Raw genomic sequence first — 21,594 nt, forward strand, 5'->3', positions numbered from 1 at the left:
AGAAAAATGATTACAATACTCAATACCGCACAAAAAATACCCACACATTAACCCCATGTTGTCCATTATATGAGGAGGTAGTTGACGGGGCTAATATCAATGTGAGGCACATGGCATTATTAATATGGACCTCCATGTGCCTCGCATTAAGGGCTTATTCAGACGACCATAGTGTTTTTCAGTCTGCAAATTGCGGATCTGCAAAACCCGGATACCGGCCCGTGTGCCTTCTGCAATTTGCTGTTGTCTGCATCTTTTGCGGCCCCTTTGAAATGAATTGTGGAACGGGTGTGGACCCATTTATACGGTCGTCTGAATGAGCCCCAATAGTAAATGACACCCTCAGTAACCCCATGTTGCCCATTATATGAGGTACACGATCGGGCCACTGTTCCTATTAATGTGCGGCACATGGAGGTACTTGTGTAATAAGACCAGGTGCCTCACATTAAGGCTCCATTCACACATCCGCATTTCCTTTCCGCATTTTGCGGAACGGAATTGCGGACCCATTCACTTCACTTCCCATTCACTTCCGGGTCCGCATTTCCGTTCCCGAAAATAATAGAACATGCCCTATTCTTGTCCGCAATTGCGGACAAGAATAGGCATATTCTATTGGTGCCGGCGATGTGCGGTCCGCAAAATGCGGAACGCACATCGCTGATGTCTGTGTTTTGTGGATCCGCAAAACACACACGGACGTGTGAATGGACCCTAATACAGACCTGTAAAAACAGCAGGAAACGTCTCCTGCAACAAGATCCTCCTGGATATTGAAGGTTAAAGAACCTTTGACGGTGCCATTGCCATGTGACCAGTAACTACTGGATGTTACTGGTCACGTGGCGATGACATCATCAAAAGTCCTTTAACCCCTTAGTGACCGGCCTGTTTTGGGCCTTACTGACCAAGCGTTTTTTCTTCCTTTTTTCATTGTCACCTTCCAAGAGCTATAACTGTTTTTTATTTTTCCGTCTATATAGCTTTATGAGGGCTTGTTTTTTTTGCGGGAAAAGTTGTCGTTTTTAATGGCGGCATTTTGGGGTGCGCATAACTTTCTGATTAACTTTTATTAACGCTTTCTGGAAGGTGGAAGGGAGATGAGGAAAAACGGCAATACTGCCACTGCGTTTTTACATTATAACTTTTACAGCGTTCATTTTTCGGTATAAATAACATAATATCTTTATTCTCAGTACGATTACAGTGATACCAAATACATATAGCTTTTTTTAACGTTTTACAATTTTTTTTGCAATAAAACCCCTTTTTTTTTTTTTTTTAAAACAAAAAAATGTTTTTGCATTGCCGCTTCCCAAGATGCATAACTTTCTTATTTTTCTTTCTATGGAGATGTGTGAGCGCTTGATTTTTTTTCAGGACGTATTTTTCATTGGTATCATTTTGGATTAAATGGCGCTGTTTGATCGCTTATTACGTTTTTTCGGTGGCAACTAAGAATAAATGAGCAATTCTGTCTTTTTTTTATTATTATTTTTTTACTGCGTTCACCATAGGGGATAATTTACGTGATATTTATGTAGTCCGTGTCATTATGGACTCGGCAATACCAAATATATGGGGGAGATTTTTATTTTATTTTTGCAATTTTTTCATTGAAAACGTATTTTCAATGAAAGAAAAGCTTTTTTTTTATTTATTTTTTATTGAATAAATGTGTTTTTTTTTTACTACTTAAAGGGGTTGTCTCATCATGGACAATGGGGGAATATCGCTAGGATATGCCCCCATTGTCTTATAGGTGCAGGTCCCACCCCTGGGACCCGCACCTATATCGAGAACGGAGCCTCGCAAGTGAAGGAGGGCGCACTGCGTATGCACAGCGGCCCTCCATTAATTTTCTATGGGGCCGGCGAAAATAGCCGAGTGCTGGCCAGGCTATTTCCTTCGGCCCCATAGAAATGAATGGGAGCGGGGGCCACACATGCACGGTACGCTCCCATTCACTTCTATGGGGAGCCGGCTTGATGGTGGCCGGATCAGAGTCCTCCAGCCACCACCTTGAGGGGCTCCTTTCTCGATTATAGGTGCGGGTCCGAGGGGTGGGACCTGCACCTATAAGACAATGGGGGCATATTCTAGCGATATGCCCCCATTGTCCATGATGAGACAACCCCTTTAATAGTTCCACAAGTGGACTATAACAAACAGCTTTTTGATTGATTTTAAAATGCAATGCGCTATCCCTATAGTGCATGGCATTTTAATGTCAATGCTATACTGACATTGACCAGAGAGGCGCAGCCTGCTGGAAATTACTGAAGGCTGGTCTAGGGCCTACATCAGACCCCAGCCTGCTTTCACACACATCGGCACTCCGCGATAACATTTGCGGGGTACCGATGGGAGACAGAGGGAGTCCGCTCCCTCTGTCAGCATTAAACAGCCCAGATCGGCACTGCTGCTGGTCCGGGCTGTTAGAGGAGTCCCCGCTGCACTTAGACTGGGCCGCCGTAAAAAAAAGCAGCGACCTAGCCTAAGGCCCCTTAGTGATCACCGTAAAAAGGCATAAGGGTGGTCACTAAGGGTTTAACATAGAGTGCCGTGAGGACGTGATGAGTTTCCCTCTCCCCTGCCCTCCTATTCTCCCCCTCTTTCCCTCCCTGACACTCCACCATCGGCCACTGGGCTTTTACATTGGTGGCAGTGGCCGGCCGCATCGCAGTCAGGAGGGAGGGGCACTCTCCCTCCTACTCCCCTGTGCGGCTGCTCTTGAGAGTATGGCGTGCACTGTGCTTTGTGCGCGCCATGTTCTCAGATAGGGGCTGATTTGCATTTTTTGGTTCATTTTTACCCTTAAAAAAGTTTTTGAAGACTTTAATACTGATGAGCTATCCTCTGGATAGGTCATCAGTATCTGATCAATGGGGGTCCGACACCTGGGATCCCCCCTCCTGTGAGCACCACGGCCTTCTCAGTGCTCACCAAGCACAGCGCCGTACATTGTATAGTGGCTGTGGTATTGCAGCTCAGTCTCATTCACTTCTATGGGGCTGAGGCCACATGACTGATGAACGTGACATCACTGGCCTAGGAAGAACTGAGAGAACAGCTGATTGCCGGGGGTCCTGGATGTCGGAAAACCCCTTTTAAAGGGGTATTCACATCGCAGACAATGGGGGCATATCGCTAGGATATGCCCCCATTGTCTGATGGGTGCCGGTCCCTCACCTACAATGAGAATGGAGTGGTGAAATGAACGGAGGGCGCACCCATTCACTTCTATGGGAGCAGCGCTTAGTGGTGGACGGACCCTGGGAAATCCGGGGCCCTCCAGCTATAGCTCTGCCCGCTCCATTCTCATTGTAGGTGGGGGTCCCAGAGATGGGAACCCGCAACTATCAGACAATGAGGGCATATCCTAGCGATATGCCCCCATTGTGAATATTTGTGTGTGTATGTGTGTGTGTGTATATGTGTGTATATATATATATATATATATATATGATGTTTGATGTGATTTTAATCTGTAATCTCCCGATTTCTGTTCTTTTCAGTGATGCAGCTGCAAACTACAACCCAACTCCTCCGGTGAGAGAATCTCCTGTCATTTATAAAACTGGGCTTTAATATGGGCTCCTTACTAGTCATAGGTCGTTGGGAATAATCATGTGGGTCTGGGATTACTCAGTAATGACCGTTGCATCTATGGAGCCAATAGGTTACCCCCAGGTCTGCTTTAGATATAGGACTATGCCAGGACAATATAGAGCAGGAGGTTAGTAGTTCGGCTAGAATAGGTTTGGAGACCCTTTGAGTCCATCATTGCCTCATTATTCCCCCCTTTTCCCCAGCCCCCTCGGAGCCATATTTCCAACATTCAGTCAAACGAGAGCGAGGAGGAGCGAAACTTCCGTCGGCTTTTCAGCCAGCTGGCCGGAGATGTGAGTACTGAGAACATGTTGGCCTGTGTTCCAGGGTTGGCACTGTCGGTGTTGTCGTAGGGAAGGGCGTTCAATGATTCACAATGGTTAATGTTGACTCGTGTTTCTCTAGGACATGGAGGTCAGCCCGACCGAGCTGATGGGAATTCTCAACAAAGTCATTTCACGACGTGAGTTTTGTATCACTTCTTTATGTTAATTAAAGGGGAAGTTCAGAAAACGGGAACACCCCGTTCCGTACCTTCTATTTACAAAGGGGAGAAATTCATTGTGGTTGCCAACCATGTGAACAGAGATTACTGAATAACAAGCTAAGGGCTCATTCAGACGTCTGTATCCGTTTTTTGCAGATTTAGACGACTGTATCCGTTTTTGCGGTCCGCATGTTGTGGATGTGCAAAACACGGACGCCAGCTGTGTGCGTTCCGCGGCCAGCCCTATGATAGAAATGCCTATTCTTGTCCGCAATTGTGGACAAGAATAGGACATGTTCTATCTTTTTTGCAGGGTCGCGGAACGGAAGTGCGGATGCAGACAGCACACGTCATGCTGTCCGCATCTTTTGTGGCCCCATTGAAATGAATGGGTATGCAGCCATTACGCAAAATTGTGGAACAGATGCGCACACGTATATACGGTCTTCTGAATGAGCCCTAAATAACAGTTCAGAGAAGAGGAGTGAGGTCCTGCTCATAAGAGCTTACAATCTATGAGTCAATCGCGTGAGCGGTTCAGATTATGGAGATGCTTAATCTTAGATAATCAGACTGAGATGAGGTGGGGCTATAGGGCTGTACAGCACTGGGGAGAGCTTTGTGGATGCGGGTGATAAGTATGAATTGTTTTTTTAGAGTGGATAGACAACCAGTGCAGTGACTGTCACAGGATAGCACTATTAGCTCAGTGACTGTCACAGGATAGCACTATTGGGGCAGCGACTGGCACAGGGCAGAGGTATCAGTGGAGCAGAAATCGGTGCAGCGGATGGCAGAGCTCGGAGGCATCAGTGCAGCAACTTTTACAGGTCGGAGGCATTAGTGCAGGAACTGGCACAGGGTGGACTCGTCGGTGTAGTGGGATGGACATATAGTTCAGCCCGGCTGCCTGATTCGGTATAGATTGCAGAGGGGAGAGTTTAGTGGGGGAAACAAACGATTAGTAATTGTACAAGAATCAACATGAGAATCAATCAAAGCAACTAAAGGAGATTGTGCCGTCCGGAGATGTTTTCTGAGGTGCAGGTAGCAAAAGCGAGAAAGTGATTGTCTATAAGGAATTGAACATAACACCAAGGGTGTAGTCGTGCTGCCCAGGAGTTATGGTAGTGCCACTGTCTGAAATGGAGACATCAGGTTTAGGCAGGTTAGTAGGTGGTGGACCTGCAAGAGTCCTCACAGATCTTGGCCGTCCGTCCTGCTGCTGGCGATAGTATAGGCACAGCTCCTAGTTTTGTGCCTGTGCTGTACCTTTATGGTGCAGGAAGGGGTTAATGACGGTTGCTGTTCCAGGTTGTATATTTGCAGCCTGATTTGCATTCCCTTGTAGTTCCCCTTTGTCCGGCTGTAGATATTTGTGTATACACTGCGTGCAGAATTATTAGGCAAATGAGTATTTTGACCACATCATCCTCTTTATGCATGTTGTCTTACTCCAAGCTGTATAGGCTCGAAAGCCTACTACCAATTAAGCATATTAGGTGATGTGCATCTCTGTAATGAGAAGGGGTGTGGTCTAATGACATCAACACCCTATATTAGGTGTGCATAATTATTAGGCAACTTCCTTTCCTTTGGCAAAATGGGTCAAAAGAAGGACTTGACAGGCTCAGAAAAGTCAAAAATAGTGAGATATCTTGCAGAGGGATGCAGCACTCTTAAAATTGCAAAGCTTCTGAAGCGTGATCATCGAACAATCAAGCGTTTCATTCAAAATAGTCAACAGGGTCGCAAGAAGCGTGTGGAAAAACCAAGGCGCAAAATAACTGCCCATGAACTGAGAAAAGTCAAGCGTGTAGCTGCCAAGATGCCACTTGCCACCAGTTTGGCCATATTTCAGAGCTGCAACATCACTGGAGTGCCCAAAAGCACAAGGTGTGCAATACTCAGAGACATGGCCAAGGTAAGAAAGGCTGAAAGACGACCATCACTGAACAAGACACACAAGCTGAAACGTCAAGACTGGGCCAAGAAATATCTCAAGACTGATTTTGCTAAGGTTTTATGGACTGATGAAATGAGAGTGAGTCTTGATGGGCCAGATGGATGGGCCCGTGGCTGGATTGGTAAAGGGCAGAGAGCTCCAGTCCGACTCAGACGCCAGCAAGGTGGAGGTGGAGTACTGGTTTGGGCTGGTATCATCAAAGATGAGCTTGTGGGGCCTTTTCGGGTTGAGGATGGAGTCAAGCTCAACTCCCAGTCCTACTGCCAGTTTCTGGAAGACACCTTCTACAAGCAGTGGTACAGGAAGAAGTCTGCATCCTTCAAGAAAAACATGATTTTCATGCAGGACAATGCTCCATCACACGCGTCCAAGTACTCCACAGCGTGGCTGGCAAGAAAGGGTATAAAAGAAGAAAATCTAATGACATGGCCTCCTTGTTCACCTGATCTGAACCCCATTGAGAACCTGTGGTCCATCATCAAATGTGAGATTTACAAGGAGGGAAAACAGTACACCTCTCTGAACAGTGTCTGGGAGGCTGTGGTTGCTGCTGCACGCAATGTTGATGGTGAACAGATCAAAACACTGACAGAATCCATGGATGGCAGGCTTTTGAGTGCCCTTGCAAAGAAAGGTGGCTATATTGGTCACTGATTTGTTTTTGTTTTGTTTTTGAATGTCAGAAATGTATATTTGTGAATGTTGAGATGTTATATTGGTTTCACTGGTAAAAATAAATAATTGAAATGGGTATATATTTGTTTTTTGTTAAGTAGCCTAATAATTATGCACAGTAATAGTCACCTGCACACATAGATATCCCCCTAAAATAGCTAAAACTAAAAACAAACTAAAAACTACTTCCAAAAATATTCAGCTTTGATATTAATGAGTTTTTTGGGTTCATTGAGAACATGGTTGTTGTTCAATAATAAAATTAATCGTCAAAAATACAACTTGCCTAATAATTCTGCACTCCCTGTAGACCCGGCCTGTGCTGCGCTTGCCTGTGTTCTGCCCGGCCTGTGCTGCGCTTGCCTGTGTTCTGCTCGGCCTGTACTGCGCTTGCCTGTGTTCTGCCCGGCCTTGACGCTGTAATCCTTATCTCTTTTAGATTCGGACCTGAAGACGGACGGGTTCAGCATCGATTCATGCCGCAGCATGGTGGCAGTCATGGACGTATCCTTTTACTAACCATTTTATTGGTGGCATCTCTCCCATAGACGTGCCTGCCCTGTGTGCTCTTCATTCATTTTTATGGGACTTTCGCAAAATAGCTGAGCGCACTCAGAACGCAGCGCATGCGCAGTTCACTCTCGCTCACTCAGGCTATCAGTATTATAAGAATGGATACCAAAATAGTTCAACCTGGTGCATGAAATCCTACTAAAATTTTACTCTGGACGCCCATGTAATGATTTTCTATCTATTATATGTATTCTGACCTAGATACGTCCTCTGGTGGATCCATATGTGCTCTTGCAACCTTTTTTTATTTGAGACCTATAGAAATGAAGCAACTTTGAATTCTACAGTTTTTTGTGTTTGCGGATCCCATGCAGGCCTACGTGTTTCCATGGTTACAGACTACAGGCCGACCACGTGTAGTCTGATCCCGCAGGCAGGTGTAACTCCGCTCCATTTGCTTCCCTCTTAACCTACAGATGTGACACCTAGATCCGCATAGGAGCTGTGTACTGAAAACGGCAGGATGTTTTTCATCAAAACTTTTTGCAAAGTTGCTTCATTTTTTACAATTTTAGAATGGCTGAATGGGCAAAAACTATTCTGGCGGTATTATGCCTTAATACTACATGCAGAGTGACAGCACCGGGAAATTGGGCTTCGAGGAATTCAAATACTTGTGGAACAACATAAAGAAGTGGCAGGTAAGGAAAACGGGGCGCTGTGACTGCCTGACACTTCTGTGCCGTCTGCTAGCTGTAGGGGGCAGTAATGGGCCCTTAGGGGAGGTTCACAACGTGTGGATAGGATTAATACAATGTTGCACTTCTGGCAAAGCGAGGGTCATAGGGGCCACTATCCATCAGCCGGGTCAGTCAGACGTCAGTTGTGATTGTGATGATGTAGAAGATAATGTCCCCCCCTCCCCCACCGTAAATTATCTGAATATTCTAAGTTTCCATCATTCAGTGACCACATAATAGCGTGAGGCTGAACACCTGGGGTTCTGCAGCAGCTGAGGTGTGTATTAGGAGGTTCTGCAGCAGCTGAGGGGTGTGTCATGATGTTCTGCAGCCGCTGAGGGGTGTATTAGGAGGTTCTGCAGCAGCTGAGGTGTGTATTAATAGGTTCTGCAGCAGCTGAGGGGTGTGTCATGATGTTCTGCAGAAGCTGAGGTGTGTATTATGAGGTTCTGCAGCAGCTGAGGGGTGTGTCATGATGTTCTGCAGCAGCTGAGGGGTGTGTCATGATGTTCTGCAGCAGCTTAGGGGTGTGTTATGAGGTTCTGCAGCAGCTTTTTGTTACTTTTATGCTTTTTTCAGGCTGTCTACAAGAGATATGACACTGACCGATCAGGAACTATTGGCAGCAGCGAGCTGCCCGGGGCATTCAAAGCTGCAGGTGGGTAGTATCTCTATTTCACATTTCAATAGGACAAGGAGAGGACATTGTCAGGAGCAATGGGATCCCACTGGCGCACACAGGGGATATGATTGGTACATCTACCCCACTCACCAGCCCTGTGTGTGCTTCCAATATCCTTGGTTATTCCTCCTGGAAATGCTTGGTTACTGCCTGATGTGTCCTTACACACTCGCTGTCCGGTCATTGCCGGCAGTGTCTGAAGCCCCTATTAGACTGCACAATAAGAACAAATCCATGGAAAGTATAAGGGATTCGTACTCTGCACGCTGGATAAGTCAGACAGATCGGATGAAAGCCAAGCGCAGTGCGCTCCGAGAGGAGCTGCTTCACCTTCAGATAAGGTTTTACGTCCCTTTTTAAAGGTTTTGCTCCATCTGTCTTCTGCAGCCTGCACGTATTCTCTCTCATTGCAGGCTCTGTCAGGCGGCTGAGTCTATAGCCTCTATATCACCTGTGTGAAGTTGGCACCCCATGTTCTTAAATTTCAAAAAGAAATACACCATTCGTTTGTGCTGGTTTGTGCCGCAAAAATGAACGTTTGTGCCGGTTCGGTTCCTGAGATATTGCGCGTTAGATTTTTATGAAGCCCCGCCCACTTTCCACCCCATGTTCTTACATTTCAAAAATAAATACACCATTTGTTTGTGCTGGTTTTTGCCGCAAAAATGAACGTTTGTGCCGGTTCGGTTCCTGAGATATTGCGCGTTAGATTTTTATGAAGCCCCGCCCACTTTCCACCCCATGTTTTTAAATTTCAAAAAGAAATACACCATTCGTTTGTGCTGCAAAAATGAACGTTTGCGCCGCTTTGGTTTCCGAGATATTGCGCGCTTGATTTGCTGAAACCCCGCCCACTTTCCACCCCATGTTTTTAACCCTGACCCTAGACCCCCCAGGTGTGCTGCAGCTTGCCCCCCTCCTGCCCCCCCCCCCCACAACTTTTTTTAGGACACAAGCATATTATTTTATTTTTTTCTGCGTACGCCGACTGTGGCCGGGACTCTTAGTGTCCGGCCACTGTTAGCGCATCGCACACCCCACCGCTGATCAACTTTGGACGGTTGATCAGCGAGTTTGAATATTTTTTTAAAAAAACTTTTTACTTTTTTTGGCCTTTTTTTTTTAAATATTTTTTATTTTTTTTGTCTGTTAGGTTTAGGGTAAGTTCGTGAACACCCGTCCCCCCACACACACGCACACCAAATAAAGTTTATCACGCACACACTCCCCTATGGCCCGCCGGATGTTTTCTGCTGAGGAGGCATACGCCCAGCTTGCCTCCGAGTCCGAGAGCCCCAGTGAGGACGAGGATGACCCCACTTTCCTTTTGTCATCCTCATCATCTAGCGATGCTGATGAGACCCCAAGGCGGCGGAGACACCTCCAGGCGAAGCAAGGGGACCGCCATGCTAGGGACCCTGTGGCCCACACTAGCACGAGAAGCTCTGGGGCTCGTACTGGTTTTCCGGCCCACCAGTTGAGTCCACCGGAGCCCCCTGCCGGTGAACTTGTCTGGTATACCCCAGAGCGTTTTGAGCCCGTGATTCCTGATTTTGTAGGCCAACCAGGAATCCAGATTCCCACAGTGGGGTTCACTGAATACGACTACTTTAGTCTTTTTTTCAGTGACCACTTTGTGAATCTGATGTTGGAGCAGACAAACCTGTACGCCCAACAGTTCATTGCTCAACACCCGGGCTCCTTTTTGGCTAGGTCCGGTGGCTGGACTCCGGTCAGTGCAGCCGAGATGAGGACATTTTGGGGGCCTCGTGCTGCACATGAGCCTAGTCAAGAAACCTAGTGTCAGGCATTACTGGAGTGGGGACGTCCTCTACCAGACCCCACTTTACAGTACGGCCATGACACGTACCCGGTTTGAGGCCATCCGGAAATGCCTGCATTATGCAGATAATGCAGCATGTCCCCCCCCGAGGTGATCCTGCCTATGACCGCCTGTACAAAATCAGGCCGGTCATCGATCACTTTGGGGCCAAATTTTTGGAGGCCTATGTACCTGGAAGGGAGGTCGCGGTTGATGAGTCTCTCATTGCTTTCAAGGGGAGACTCATTTTCCGCCGGTATGTTCCCTCTAAGCGGGCGAGGTATGGCGTGAAGATGTACAAACTTTGTGAGAGTACCTCAGGGTATACTTACAAGTTTCGTGTGTACGAGGGGCGAGATTCCCGTATTCAACCCCCAGAATGTTCCCCCACTCTGGGTGTTAGCGGGAAACTTGTGTGGGACCTTATGCACCCACTGCTAGATAAGGGTTACCACCTTGTTCCAGTCCCTCGCCGCCAGATCCACGTCCGCTTGTGGGACCGTGCGGAAAAATCAACGCAGCCTCCCTACCCACCCCCTCTAGGTACCTATCCCCAGGGGTGAGACCCGTGTCCTTACCAGTGGAAACCTGTTGCTGGTCAGGTATAAGGACAAGAGGGATGTCCTTGTACTGTCCACAATTCATGGCAACGGCTTCACCCCTGTCCCTGTGCGAGGTACCGCAAGCCCGATTGCATCCTCGACTGCAATCTGTATATTGGAGGAGTTGATCTATCTGATCAAGTCCTCAAGCCATATAACACCATGCGCAAAACCCGGGCATGGTACAAAAAAGTTGCAGTTGCAGGTTGCCTTGTACAACACTTTCCAGGTGTGGTCCCACATACTGGAAAGAAGGGACGGACCCAAAAAAGGTGTAGAGTGTATCACAGGAAGGGGATACGGAAGGACACCACCACCAGTGTGACACGTGCCCGATCATCCGGGCCTCTGCATTATTGGTTGCTTCAGGGAGTACCACACTTCCATGGAGTACTAAATTTATGTTCCCCTTCCCCAATTTAGCCACTGACAATCGGATAAGAAACTATGGTTCTCAGACTTGAGACACTAAAACAAAAAAAATATTTTTTCAAAAATATTTAGTAAAACTAAAATAAATAAAAAAGTAGACATATTGGGTATCGCCGCGTCCGTAAGAATCTGCTCTATAAAAATACCCCATGACCTAACCCCTCAGATGAACACGGTCAAAAAATAAAATAAAAACGGTGCAACGTCCAAAGTTGGTCAGCGGTGGGGTGTGCGATGCGCTAACAGTGGCCGGACGCTAAGAGTCCCGGCCACAGTCGGCGTACGCAGAAAAAAAAAAAATATGCTTGTGCCCCAAAAAAAGTTGAGGGGGGCAAGCTGCAGCACACCTGGGGGGTCTAGGGTCAGGGTTAAAAACATGGGGTGGAAAGTGGGCGGGGTTTCAGCAAATCAAGCGTGCAATATCTCGGAAACCAAAGTGGCGCAAACGTTAATTTTTGCGGCACAAACGAATGGTGTATTTATTTTTGAAATTTAGGAACATCGGGTGGAAAGTGGGAGGGGTTTCATCAAATCAAGCGCGCAATATCTCGGAAACGAAAGCGGCGCAAACGTTCATTTTTGCAGCACAAAGGCAGCACAAACGAATGGTGTATTTCTTTTGAATTTAAGAAAATGGGGTGGAAAGTGGGCGGGGCTTCATAAAAATCTAACGCGCAATATCTCAGGAACCGAACCGGCACAAACGTTCATTTTTGCGGCACAAACGCAGCACAAACGAATGGTGTATTTATTTTTGAAATTTAAGAACATGGGGTGCCAACTTCACACAGGTCTCTATATCTGCTCTTCTGAAATCTAAGCTCACATCTTAGGGCTCTTTCACACTTGCGTTGTCCGGATCCGGCGTGCACTCCATTTGCCGGAGGTGCCTGCCGGATCCGGAAAAACGCAAGTGAACTGAAAGCATTTGAAGACGGATCCGTCTTCAAAATGCGTTCAGTGTTACTATGGCAGCCAGGACGCTATTAAAGTCCTGGTTGCCATAGTAGTAGTGGGGAGCGGGGGAGCAGTGTACTTACAGTCCGTGCGGCTCCCGGGGCGCTCCAGAATGACGTCAGAGCGCCCCATGCGCATGGATGACGTGTCCATGCGATCACGTCATCCATGAGCGTGGGGCGCCCTGACGTCACTCTGGAGCGCCCCGGGAGCCGCACGGACGGTAAGTATACTGCTCCCCCGCTCCCCACTAGACTTTACCATGGCTGCCAGGACTTTAGCGTCCTGGAAGCCATGGTAACCATTCAGAAAAAGCTAAACGTCGGATCCGGTAATGCGCCGAAACGACGTTTAGCTTAAGGCCGGATCCGGATTAATGCCTTTCAATGGGCATTCATTCCGGATCCGGCCTTGCGGCAAGTGTTCAGGATTTTTGGCCGGAGCAAAAAGCGCAGCATGCTGCGGTATTTTCTCCGGCCAAAAAACGTTCCGTTCCGGAACTGAAGACATCCTGATGCATCCTGAACGGATTTCTCTCCATTCAGAATGCATTAGGATAAAACTGATCAGGATTCTTCCGGCATAGAGCCCCGACGACGGAACTCTATGCCGGAAGACATGAACTGTTGTGCATTTTCATAAGTGTATAATGTATCTGATGATACTATATTCAATATGGATGATCATTGCCTTTAACAGCATGTGATCAGCATGAACCTGAAAGAAACCAAGATGGGTTCATAGCAAGTTCAATGTGTTAAAAGTGAATATATAGAGAAGACTATACTTTTATTATTGTTTAGAGACATGGATTTATCTACACAGGTTTCTCTAAACTTGTCTGTCTGAGGAACAATGGGTGTTTCATGGCTAAACCATGATCTGATAAGAGACGTCCATAAAACACATCTGGTGTGGAACAGATATCTATTCATATATTTGCATATTGATATATATTCCTGTGTGCATTTATTTAGCGTTTGAACTTATTAATGATTCATATATACTATGTGATATTGATGTATTATAACCAAATATTATTAATGTATCTTTATATGTCTGTATCTCACTGAGAGGATATATTCTAGGGGATATAGAATTTTCTTAAATAGGGTTTATTTTAGAGGAGCTGATGTTATTTCAAACATCATTACTCAATAGCTGAAGACAGTTAAGGTACACAAACCAGAAAAACCATCATTACTCCTATCTGCCCCATAAATTCAGGGATTAGGGAAACTTCTGATACCGCCAGTCAGTCTGAGCAAAGTGTCAGAAAGAGCCCCTCCTAATTGATTTAAGGTGTGAAAGGGCAAAGTTTAAGTAGTAATAAAACAATCTGTATATATGTTAATTCTTAAAATATTCAAAATTGTTATATGATACAACAGTGCCATCAAGTGGTAGATGGGCAGAAGTTTCCTAGGAATGTCAATTAGTGACATCATCCCCATGTTTAACATACGTCACACCCACCTTATCTAATTGGTAATCCCTATTCCAAGAGGGGATGGGCATAGATAAGGATTGGGATATCTGATCCAGTTTTTGGGAAATCAGGACACTTCTTCAAACACTTCAAAACTTCACAAAAAGAAAAACTTCACAAGGACTTCAAAAAGGAACACTTTACAAAGATTCATTCATCAGCATCACTTCACACGTCAGGAACGTACTACAGGACGGGACATATCTGAACCTTGGAAAGCTGGGTCTATTCTAAAAGTTCTTTATCCCAAAGCCAGGGGTAATGTATAATCTATTTCATTTGCAGTAATTATAAATCGCTCCAATTGGCATATAGTTGAGATCCCATTATTAGTGGGTCAATAGTGTTAAAATAATAATTTTATGGGAAATTTTAATGAACGTGCACATCATTAGAATTCCTGTAATATTGATATCAGAGTAGAATCTCTGATCGGATATTATTATCCGTAGTTAGGCCAACGGGCGTATTTATAAGATGTCTCTTACTGCCATATTCTTTGATTGAGCATAAGGGATTTTCCACAGATTCATTTCTATTGTTTTATTGTTGTTGTTACATTATAATAATTTGATAATTTGAATAACATTATATTGTACTTGGTGTACTAAATTAAGTAAGCCCGGCGTAAACGGCGGAGCATCATCTTGTGGTCAATTTTGATATTATCCTTGTATTCATTTGTATGCCATTTTTACTGCATGTATTTATTTGTAATAAATTATCTTTTATATAATTAATTGCACCCTGTTTCATTATCTGCACAAATTAACTTTAGATCTCATCAATAAAAGAACTGGCGTTTATATGTCCGCCAATAAAAAAAATTTAATTTTTAATTTTTCATATTTCATAAAAATATGAAATCATAATTTTTATGATTTCATATCTTATATGAAATAAATACCCGACAGAACGCAAGTGTGAAAGAGCCCTTACAGCCACATAAAAAAGCATTTAAAGGGTTATTCCCATCTCGGCCATTTTTGTGGCAGTCGGATGTGAATTCTATTCCGTTCTAAAGATGTGAGACCAGAGCGAGGGGATGCAGGCTGAGCCGTCAGAGAGCTTGACTATCAGGTTTAAAGCTGAACAGGACTGAGTTGCCACCAATGTCAGATAGGTGTGGGTCCCACCTATCTCCAGAACTGGACCCCCATTTTTGTAGGACTGCCGTAAATAGCTGAGCCCTGGGTCGGCTATCTCTGGCAGTCCCATAGAAGGGAATGGAGCGGTGCTAGCCATTCATTTCTATAGGAGTTCCGAAAATAGCCGCGGCCCTGTGTTCAGCTATTTACTGCAGTCCCACAGAAATGAATGGAGGGCGGCCGCATATGCACAGCTGCTCTCCGCTCACTTAAGGGGTCCAGAGAGGGGACCCGCACCTATGTGACATTGGAGGCATATCCTAGTGATATGCCACCAATGTCTCAGATAAGACATCCCCTTTAAGTGTACCTATCCTGCTCATTGATTTATTATTTTTTTTTTTTTTTTTTTTATAATTTTTTTTTTTTTTTTTTTTAGGATTCCAGCTGAACGGTGAATTGTATCAGATGATCATTCGCCGTTATTCCGATGAGAAGGGAGAGATGGACTTTGACAACTTCATCTGCTGTCTGGTGCGGCTCGACGCCATGTTCCGTAAGTAACGCTAACCAGTTAAAGGGATATTCCCTCGATTATTTAAGGGGAAGCTCTCCAGCCGATGTGTACAGTGGTAGACAAGGATCCTCTGTTGTCACTGTCTGGGGAGCCCAGCGGTCCGACCTCTCAGATCCATGATTGTCAGTATCTAGAGAATGGGCAACCCCTTTAAAGGAGTTTTCCAACGTCTCTAGATCCTGACGATCTGTTTTTAGGGTCCTGTTACACTGTCGGATGTTCAGACAGGAGACCGCCGATCACCCATAAAGTGGTCAGGTCATCAGTATCGCCCGGCGGCACCCCACTGATCAGCTGTTCTCAGCAGCCACTGGTGCTGCAAATAACACAGTGGACGGAACCAGAAGCGGACCTGGCATGACCACTACATATGGATGGAGCTGCCTGCTTACGGCTGTATCTGCTGTGTTACTTCCTGTGCCAGCGGTCATTGGTAGGGGTGCTGGGTGTCAGACTCCCACCCGTCTTACATTCATATCCTATTCTGAGGATCTACCTGATATCCTTAAAGGGGGAACCTGTCACCTCCTAAACACATTTTAAACCGACATCATTACCTTACAGTAGCCCCCAGTGTGTTCCTAATCATGTTTTTCATTCCTCCACTGGTTGTTGTATACTTTATAAAAACGCTGTTTTAATCTGTGTTTTCGCTATCCTCAGAGTCATCTTGAAGTCAAGGGGGCAGCGGCCTCCTTGCTTCAAGTCAAGCTAAGCCCGCCCCTTACCCGTCCTCCCTTCACTGTGATTGACATCCTGCTGTGAGGCTGGGATCGTGCAAGTCTCGCGCATGCGCGGTGCGCTCCTTGTCACTGCGCAATCCCGTCTCCGGCGCCCGTGCTCAGCCTGCCGTTTTCCTCTCTCTACGCATGCGCCGGGCTTTTCCATCGTGCGTGCCCGGCGCATGCGCAGAGAGAGTACAGCGGCCAGCTGAGTGCAGGAGCCGGGATCGCGAAGTGACGAGGAGTGCACCACACTTTCGCGAGACTTGCACGATCCCAGCCTCACAGCAGGATGTCAATCACAGTGAAGGGAGGACGGGTAAGGGGGGGGCTTAGCTTGACTTGAAGCAAGGAGGCCGCTGCCCCCTTGCTTCAAGATGACTCTGAGGATAGCGAAAACACAGGTTAAAACAGCATTTTTATAAAGTATACAACAACCAGTGGAGGAATGAAAAACATGATTAGGAACACACTGGGGGCTACTGTAAGGTAATGATGTCGGTTTAAAATGTGTTTTGGAGGTGACAGGTTCCCTTTAATATCTACAGCCCTGACAGCCCCTTTAAAAAGGACCTGCGGCTCTGCTGAGTTGTCAGATCTTTTCTTAGAACTCTGTATTGACTCATTCCTCTGTTCTTCTTCCTGGAAATGTATAAATAAACTGACAATGGGCTGTTACCATTGCCCTCATCAGTAGGGCGTGTCCCTCTTTATTCTTACACTATCAGCACTGATTGGACAATGCCAGGCTATGTAGGGGCACACCGTATTGACAAGGGAGATGGAAACAATAGTTGAGTAGTTCCAGTAACCACGTGCATCCCCCATGTAATAACCATTCTGGAGCATCTATTCCTCTAGTAATCCTTCTAGAAGTTTATGAATGAATTGCTAGCAGTTTTAGATGAAGTTCCACATGAGTGTTACCAGTTGGGGGGGTGTCCCTGCACCGTTTGACACTGGCAGCACTGATTGGATAGTGTCGGAATGTGCAGAGAAACACCCCCAACTGGTAATGCCCATCTGGACCTTCATTGCAAAGTGGTCCTCTTACAGTGAATGTGGCTGAGCTGCAATACCCAATACGCCACTAGACTAAGGTGGCACTTTTACTTGGGGTGAGAGAGAGTCCCTTTTTCCGACTCTTGTTCTTGTCCTGAAACATCGTCCACCGGTCACAGACTGATGGCCCTGAGCCTCATAAGCAGGAGGAGAGTAATGTCTGGATATATTTATTCTTTACTTTCGTGCTTTCCAGGTGCTTTTAAATCGTTGGATAAAGATGGAGATGGGAAGATTAGGGTGACGATTCAGGAGGTGAGCGCTCTGATGCTTTGGTTATTAATGAGGAAATGGAAGTAGCTTTAGACGAAGTGAGGACTCACTATTCTGCTGGTGGAATCACTCTGTACATACATTACTTATCCTGTGCTGATCCCGATTTACATCCTGTACTATACTCCAGAGCTGCACTCACTATTCTGCTGGTGGAGTCACTGTGTACATACATTACTTATCCTGTGCTGATCCCGATTTACATCCTGTATTATACTCCAGAGCTGCACTCACTATTCTGCTGGTGCAGTCACTGTGTACATACATTACATTACTTATCCTGTACTGATCCCGATTTACATCCTGTATTATACTCCAGAGCTGCACTCACTATTCTGCTGTGGAGTCACTGTGTACATACATTACATTACTTATCCTGTACTGATCCTGAGTTACATCCTGTATTATACTCCAGAGCTGCACTCACTATTCTGCTGGTGGAGTCACTGTGTACATACATTACATTACTTATCCTGTACTGATCCTGAGTTACATCCTGTATTATACTGCAGAGCTGCACTCACTATTCTGCTGGTGCAGTCACTGTGTACATACATTACATTACTTATCCTGTACTGATCCTGAGTTACATCCTGTATTATACTGCAGAGCTGCACTCACTATTCTGCTGGTGCAGTCACTGTGTACATACATTACATTACTTATCCTGTACTGATCCTGAGTTACATCCTGTATTATACTGCAGAGCTGCACTCACTATTCTGCTGGTGGAGTCACTGTGTACATACATTACATTACTTATCCTGTGCTGATCCTGAGTTACATCCTGTATTATACTCCAGAGCTGCACTCACTATTCTGCTGGTGGAGTCACTGTGTACATACATTACATTACTTATCCTGTGCTGATCCTGAGTTATATCCTGTATTATACTCCAGAGCTGCACTCACTATTCTGCAGGTGGAGTCACTGTGTACATACATTACATTACTTATCCTGTACTGATCCTGAGTTACATCCTGTATTATACTCCAGAGCTGCACTCACTATTCTGCTGGTGGAGTCACTGTGTACATACATTACATTACTTATCCTGTACTGATCCTGAGTTACATCCTGTATTATACTGCAGAGCTGCACTCACTATTCTGCTGGTGGAGTCACTGTGTACATACATTACATTACTTATCCTGTGCTGATCCTGAGTTACATCCTGTATTATACTCCAGAGCTGCACTCACTATTCTGCTGGTGGAGTCACTGTGTACATACATTACATTACTTATCCTGTGCTGATCCTGAGTTATATCCTGTATTATACTCCAGAGCTGCACTCACTATTCTGCAGGTGGAGTCACTGTGTACATACATTACATTACTTATCCTGTACTGATCCTGAGTTACATCCTGTATTATACTCCAGAGCTGCACTCACTATTCTCCTGGTGGAGTCACTTTATACATACATTAGGCTACTTTCACTGGCGTTTCTGGGTCCGCTTGTGAGATCCGTTTCAGTGCTCTCACAAGCGGCCCAAAACGGATCAGTTCAGCCCCAATGCATTCTGAATGGATAAGGATCTGTTCAGAATACATCAATTTGGCTGCGTTTGGTCTCCGTTGCGCTTTTCAGGCGGACACTTAAACGCAGCTTGCAGTGTTTTGATGTCCGCCTGACGATGCGGAGCCAAACGGGTCCTTCCTGACTTACAATGTAAGTAAATGGGGACGGATCCGTTTTCACTGACACAATATGGTGCAATTGAAAACGGATCCGTCCCCCATTGACTTTCAATGTAAGTCAGGACGGATCCGTTTTGACTTAGACTTTTTTTTAATGAATAATGCAAACTGATCCGTTAGAAATGGATACAAGCATTTGCATTGTTGGTCCGGATCCGTCTGTGCAGATACAAGACGGATCTGCACCAAACGCAAGTGTGAAAGTAGCCTAACATTACTTATCCTGTACTGATCCTGAATTACATCCTGTATTATACTCCAGAGCTGCACTCACTATTCTGCAGGTGGAGTCACTGTGTACATACATTACATTACTTATCTTGTACTGATCCTGAATTACATCCTGTATTATACTCCAGAGCTGCACTCACTATTCTGCTGGTGGAGTCACTGTGTACATTACATTACTTATCCTGTACTGATCCTGAGTTGTATCCTGTGTTATACTTCAGAGCAGCACTCACTATTCTGCTGGTGAAGTCACTTTATACATACATTACATTACTTATCCTGTACTGATCCTGAGTTACATCCTGTATTATACTCCAGAGCTGCACTCACTATTCTGCTGGTGAAATACAGTATATGTAGAAAACAATTTTACATATATTATTTATTTGTATGAAATGTAAGATATGTAATGAATCTACCTTCCATAGAATACAGTGGGCAGGATAATTCCCGGGTTATTCTTATTAATAGTGAACCAAAAACGTGCCAGACTAATACCCAATGTATTAACTTATGGGGTTGCCCAAAAGTAGGAAAAAACGGAAACGGCGCCACAGCTGTCTATGGGGTGTGTCTGGTATTGCAGCAAAACTCCAGAGAAGTTAATAAAGCCTAGCTGCAGTACCACATACTACCTGTGGAGAGGTGAGGTGCTGTTTTTGGAAGAAAGCAGCCACGTGTGAGACAACGTCTGCTTCACATTTCTGATTTATTTCTTTATTTTTTTCTTGCAGTGGCTTCAGCTGACCATGTATTCATGAAGCAGGAGGAGGCGCCGTGGAGCTGTGTAGACCTCCCCCCGCTGCCCCAGCTGTATACATGCCTGATTTTTTTACACTCCTTATCTTTGTAAACTGCAATAAACAATATATTTTACACTGTAATATTGGGATATGTGAGCCGCGTCCCCAGTGCTGGTTGGCGCATGTCTCTGTGTGATGCTTCTGATCTCTGATATGCCCTGTATTGCCAGGTGAATGACAATCAATCCAGCCCGTTCATCTGCCCAGTGACTACAGTCCACAGGCAGTCGTAAGTCAACCAACCGGTCCTGTGATTAGCGCATCGGCCCTGCATGGGAAATAGGGCTCGGGACTGAATGGGGCCACAATGAAGTACTCATAGTCTTTGGGGCCATGATATAAAATATTTCAGGGGGGCTGGGAGAAGTTGGGAATGTTTCTGTATTTTCTTGAAAACCTCAATAAAACTGGTTTGATCACAAAAATAAAAATCAGGCTATGTTCATCAGATTCATATATCAGAGGTAAAAAACAGTACTGTAATACGGGGCCACCAGACAGGGGCCCACTACATGTTCAGCCATATGGACCCTCTGTATTGCCGTGCAGTCTCTGCTGTATGCATGAGCGAAGCTAGAACCTGCTGCTCATTGGTAGCCAGATGGTTCATGTTGGTAATAGCACCAGATCCAAACACAGTAGATATAGACAGCACCAGAACCAAGCTCCGTACACATATAAAGAACTGGAACAAAGCATGGTAAATACGGTATGTAAATATATACAGCACCAGAACCAAGTTCAGTACACATGTAAAGAATTGGAACCAGTCATGGTATACATATACAGCATCGGAACCAAGTACAATACATATATACAGCACTAGAGCCAAGCACAGTACACATATTCAGCACTAGAGCCAAGCACGGTAAATATATACAGAACCAAGCCCAGTACACATATTAAGAAAAGGAACCAAGTGCGGTACATATATACAGCACCAGAACCAAGCATGGTACACATATGCAGAACCAAGCACAGTACATATATACAGTACCAGAACCAAGCACAGTAAATATATACAGCACCAGAACCGAGCATGGTACACACATGCAGAACCAAGAACAGTACATATATACAGCACCAGAACCGAGCATGGTACACACATGCAGAACCAAGAACAGTACATATATACAGCAACCAGAACCAAGCA

At 45.4% G+C, this 21,594-nt stretch overlaps 1 protein-coding gene across 3 annotated transcripts in view; it reads left to right on the top strand.

Moving 5' to 3' along the window:
- CAPNS1 (calpain small subunit 1) overlaps positions 1-20,872 on the top strand; it is a 37,342-nt gene extending 16,470 nt beyond the window's left edge. For 2 of the 3 annotated variants that reach the window (XM_040405294.1, XM_040405293.1), the window contains exons 3-10: positions 3,522-3,555; positions 3,819-3,908; positions 4,021-4,078; positions 7,183-7,247; positions 7,889-7,957; positions 8,576-8,654; positions 15,508-15,624; positions 17,626-17,744. In XM_040405294.1, coding sequence (XP_040261228.1) covers positions 3,522-3,555; positions 3,819-3,908; positions 4,021-4,078; positions 7,183-7,247; positions 7,889-7,957; positions 8,576-8,654; positions 15,508-15,624; positions 17,626-17,729 — 616 coding nt within the window. In that variant the 3' untranslated portion in view covers positions 17,730-17,744. Of the gene's footprint in view, positions 1-3,521; positions 3,556-3,818; positions 3,909-4,020; positions 4,079-7,182; positions 7,248-7,888; positions 7,958-8,575; positions 8,655-15,507; positions 15,625-17,625; positions 17,745-20,372 lie in introns of those variants that run through there. The other variant, XM_040405295.1, reaches the window with a different exon arrangement.
- Positions 20,873-21,594: the final 722 nt, after the last annotated feature.

Source organism: Bufo bufo, chromosome 8 (assembly GCF_905171765.1).
Source record: "Bufo bufo chromosome 8, aBufBuf1.1, whole genome shotgun sequence".
Classification (NCBI taxonomy): domain Eukaryota; kingdom Metazoa; phylum Chordata; class Amphibia; order Anura; family Bufonidae; genus Bufo; species Bufo bufo.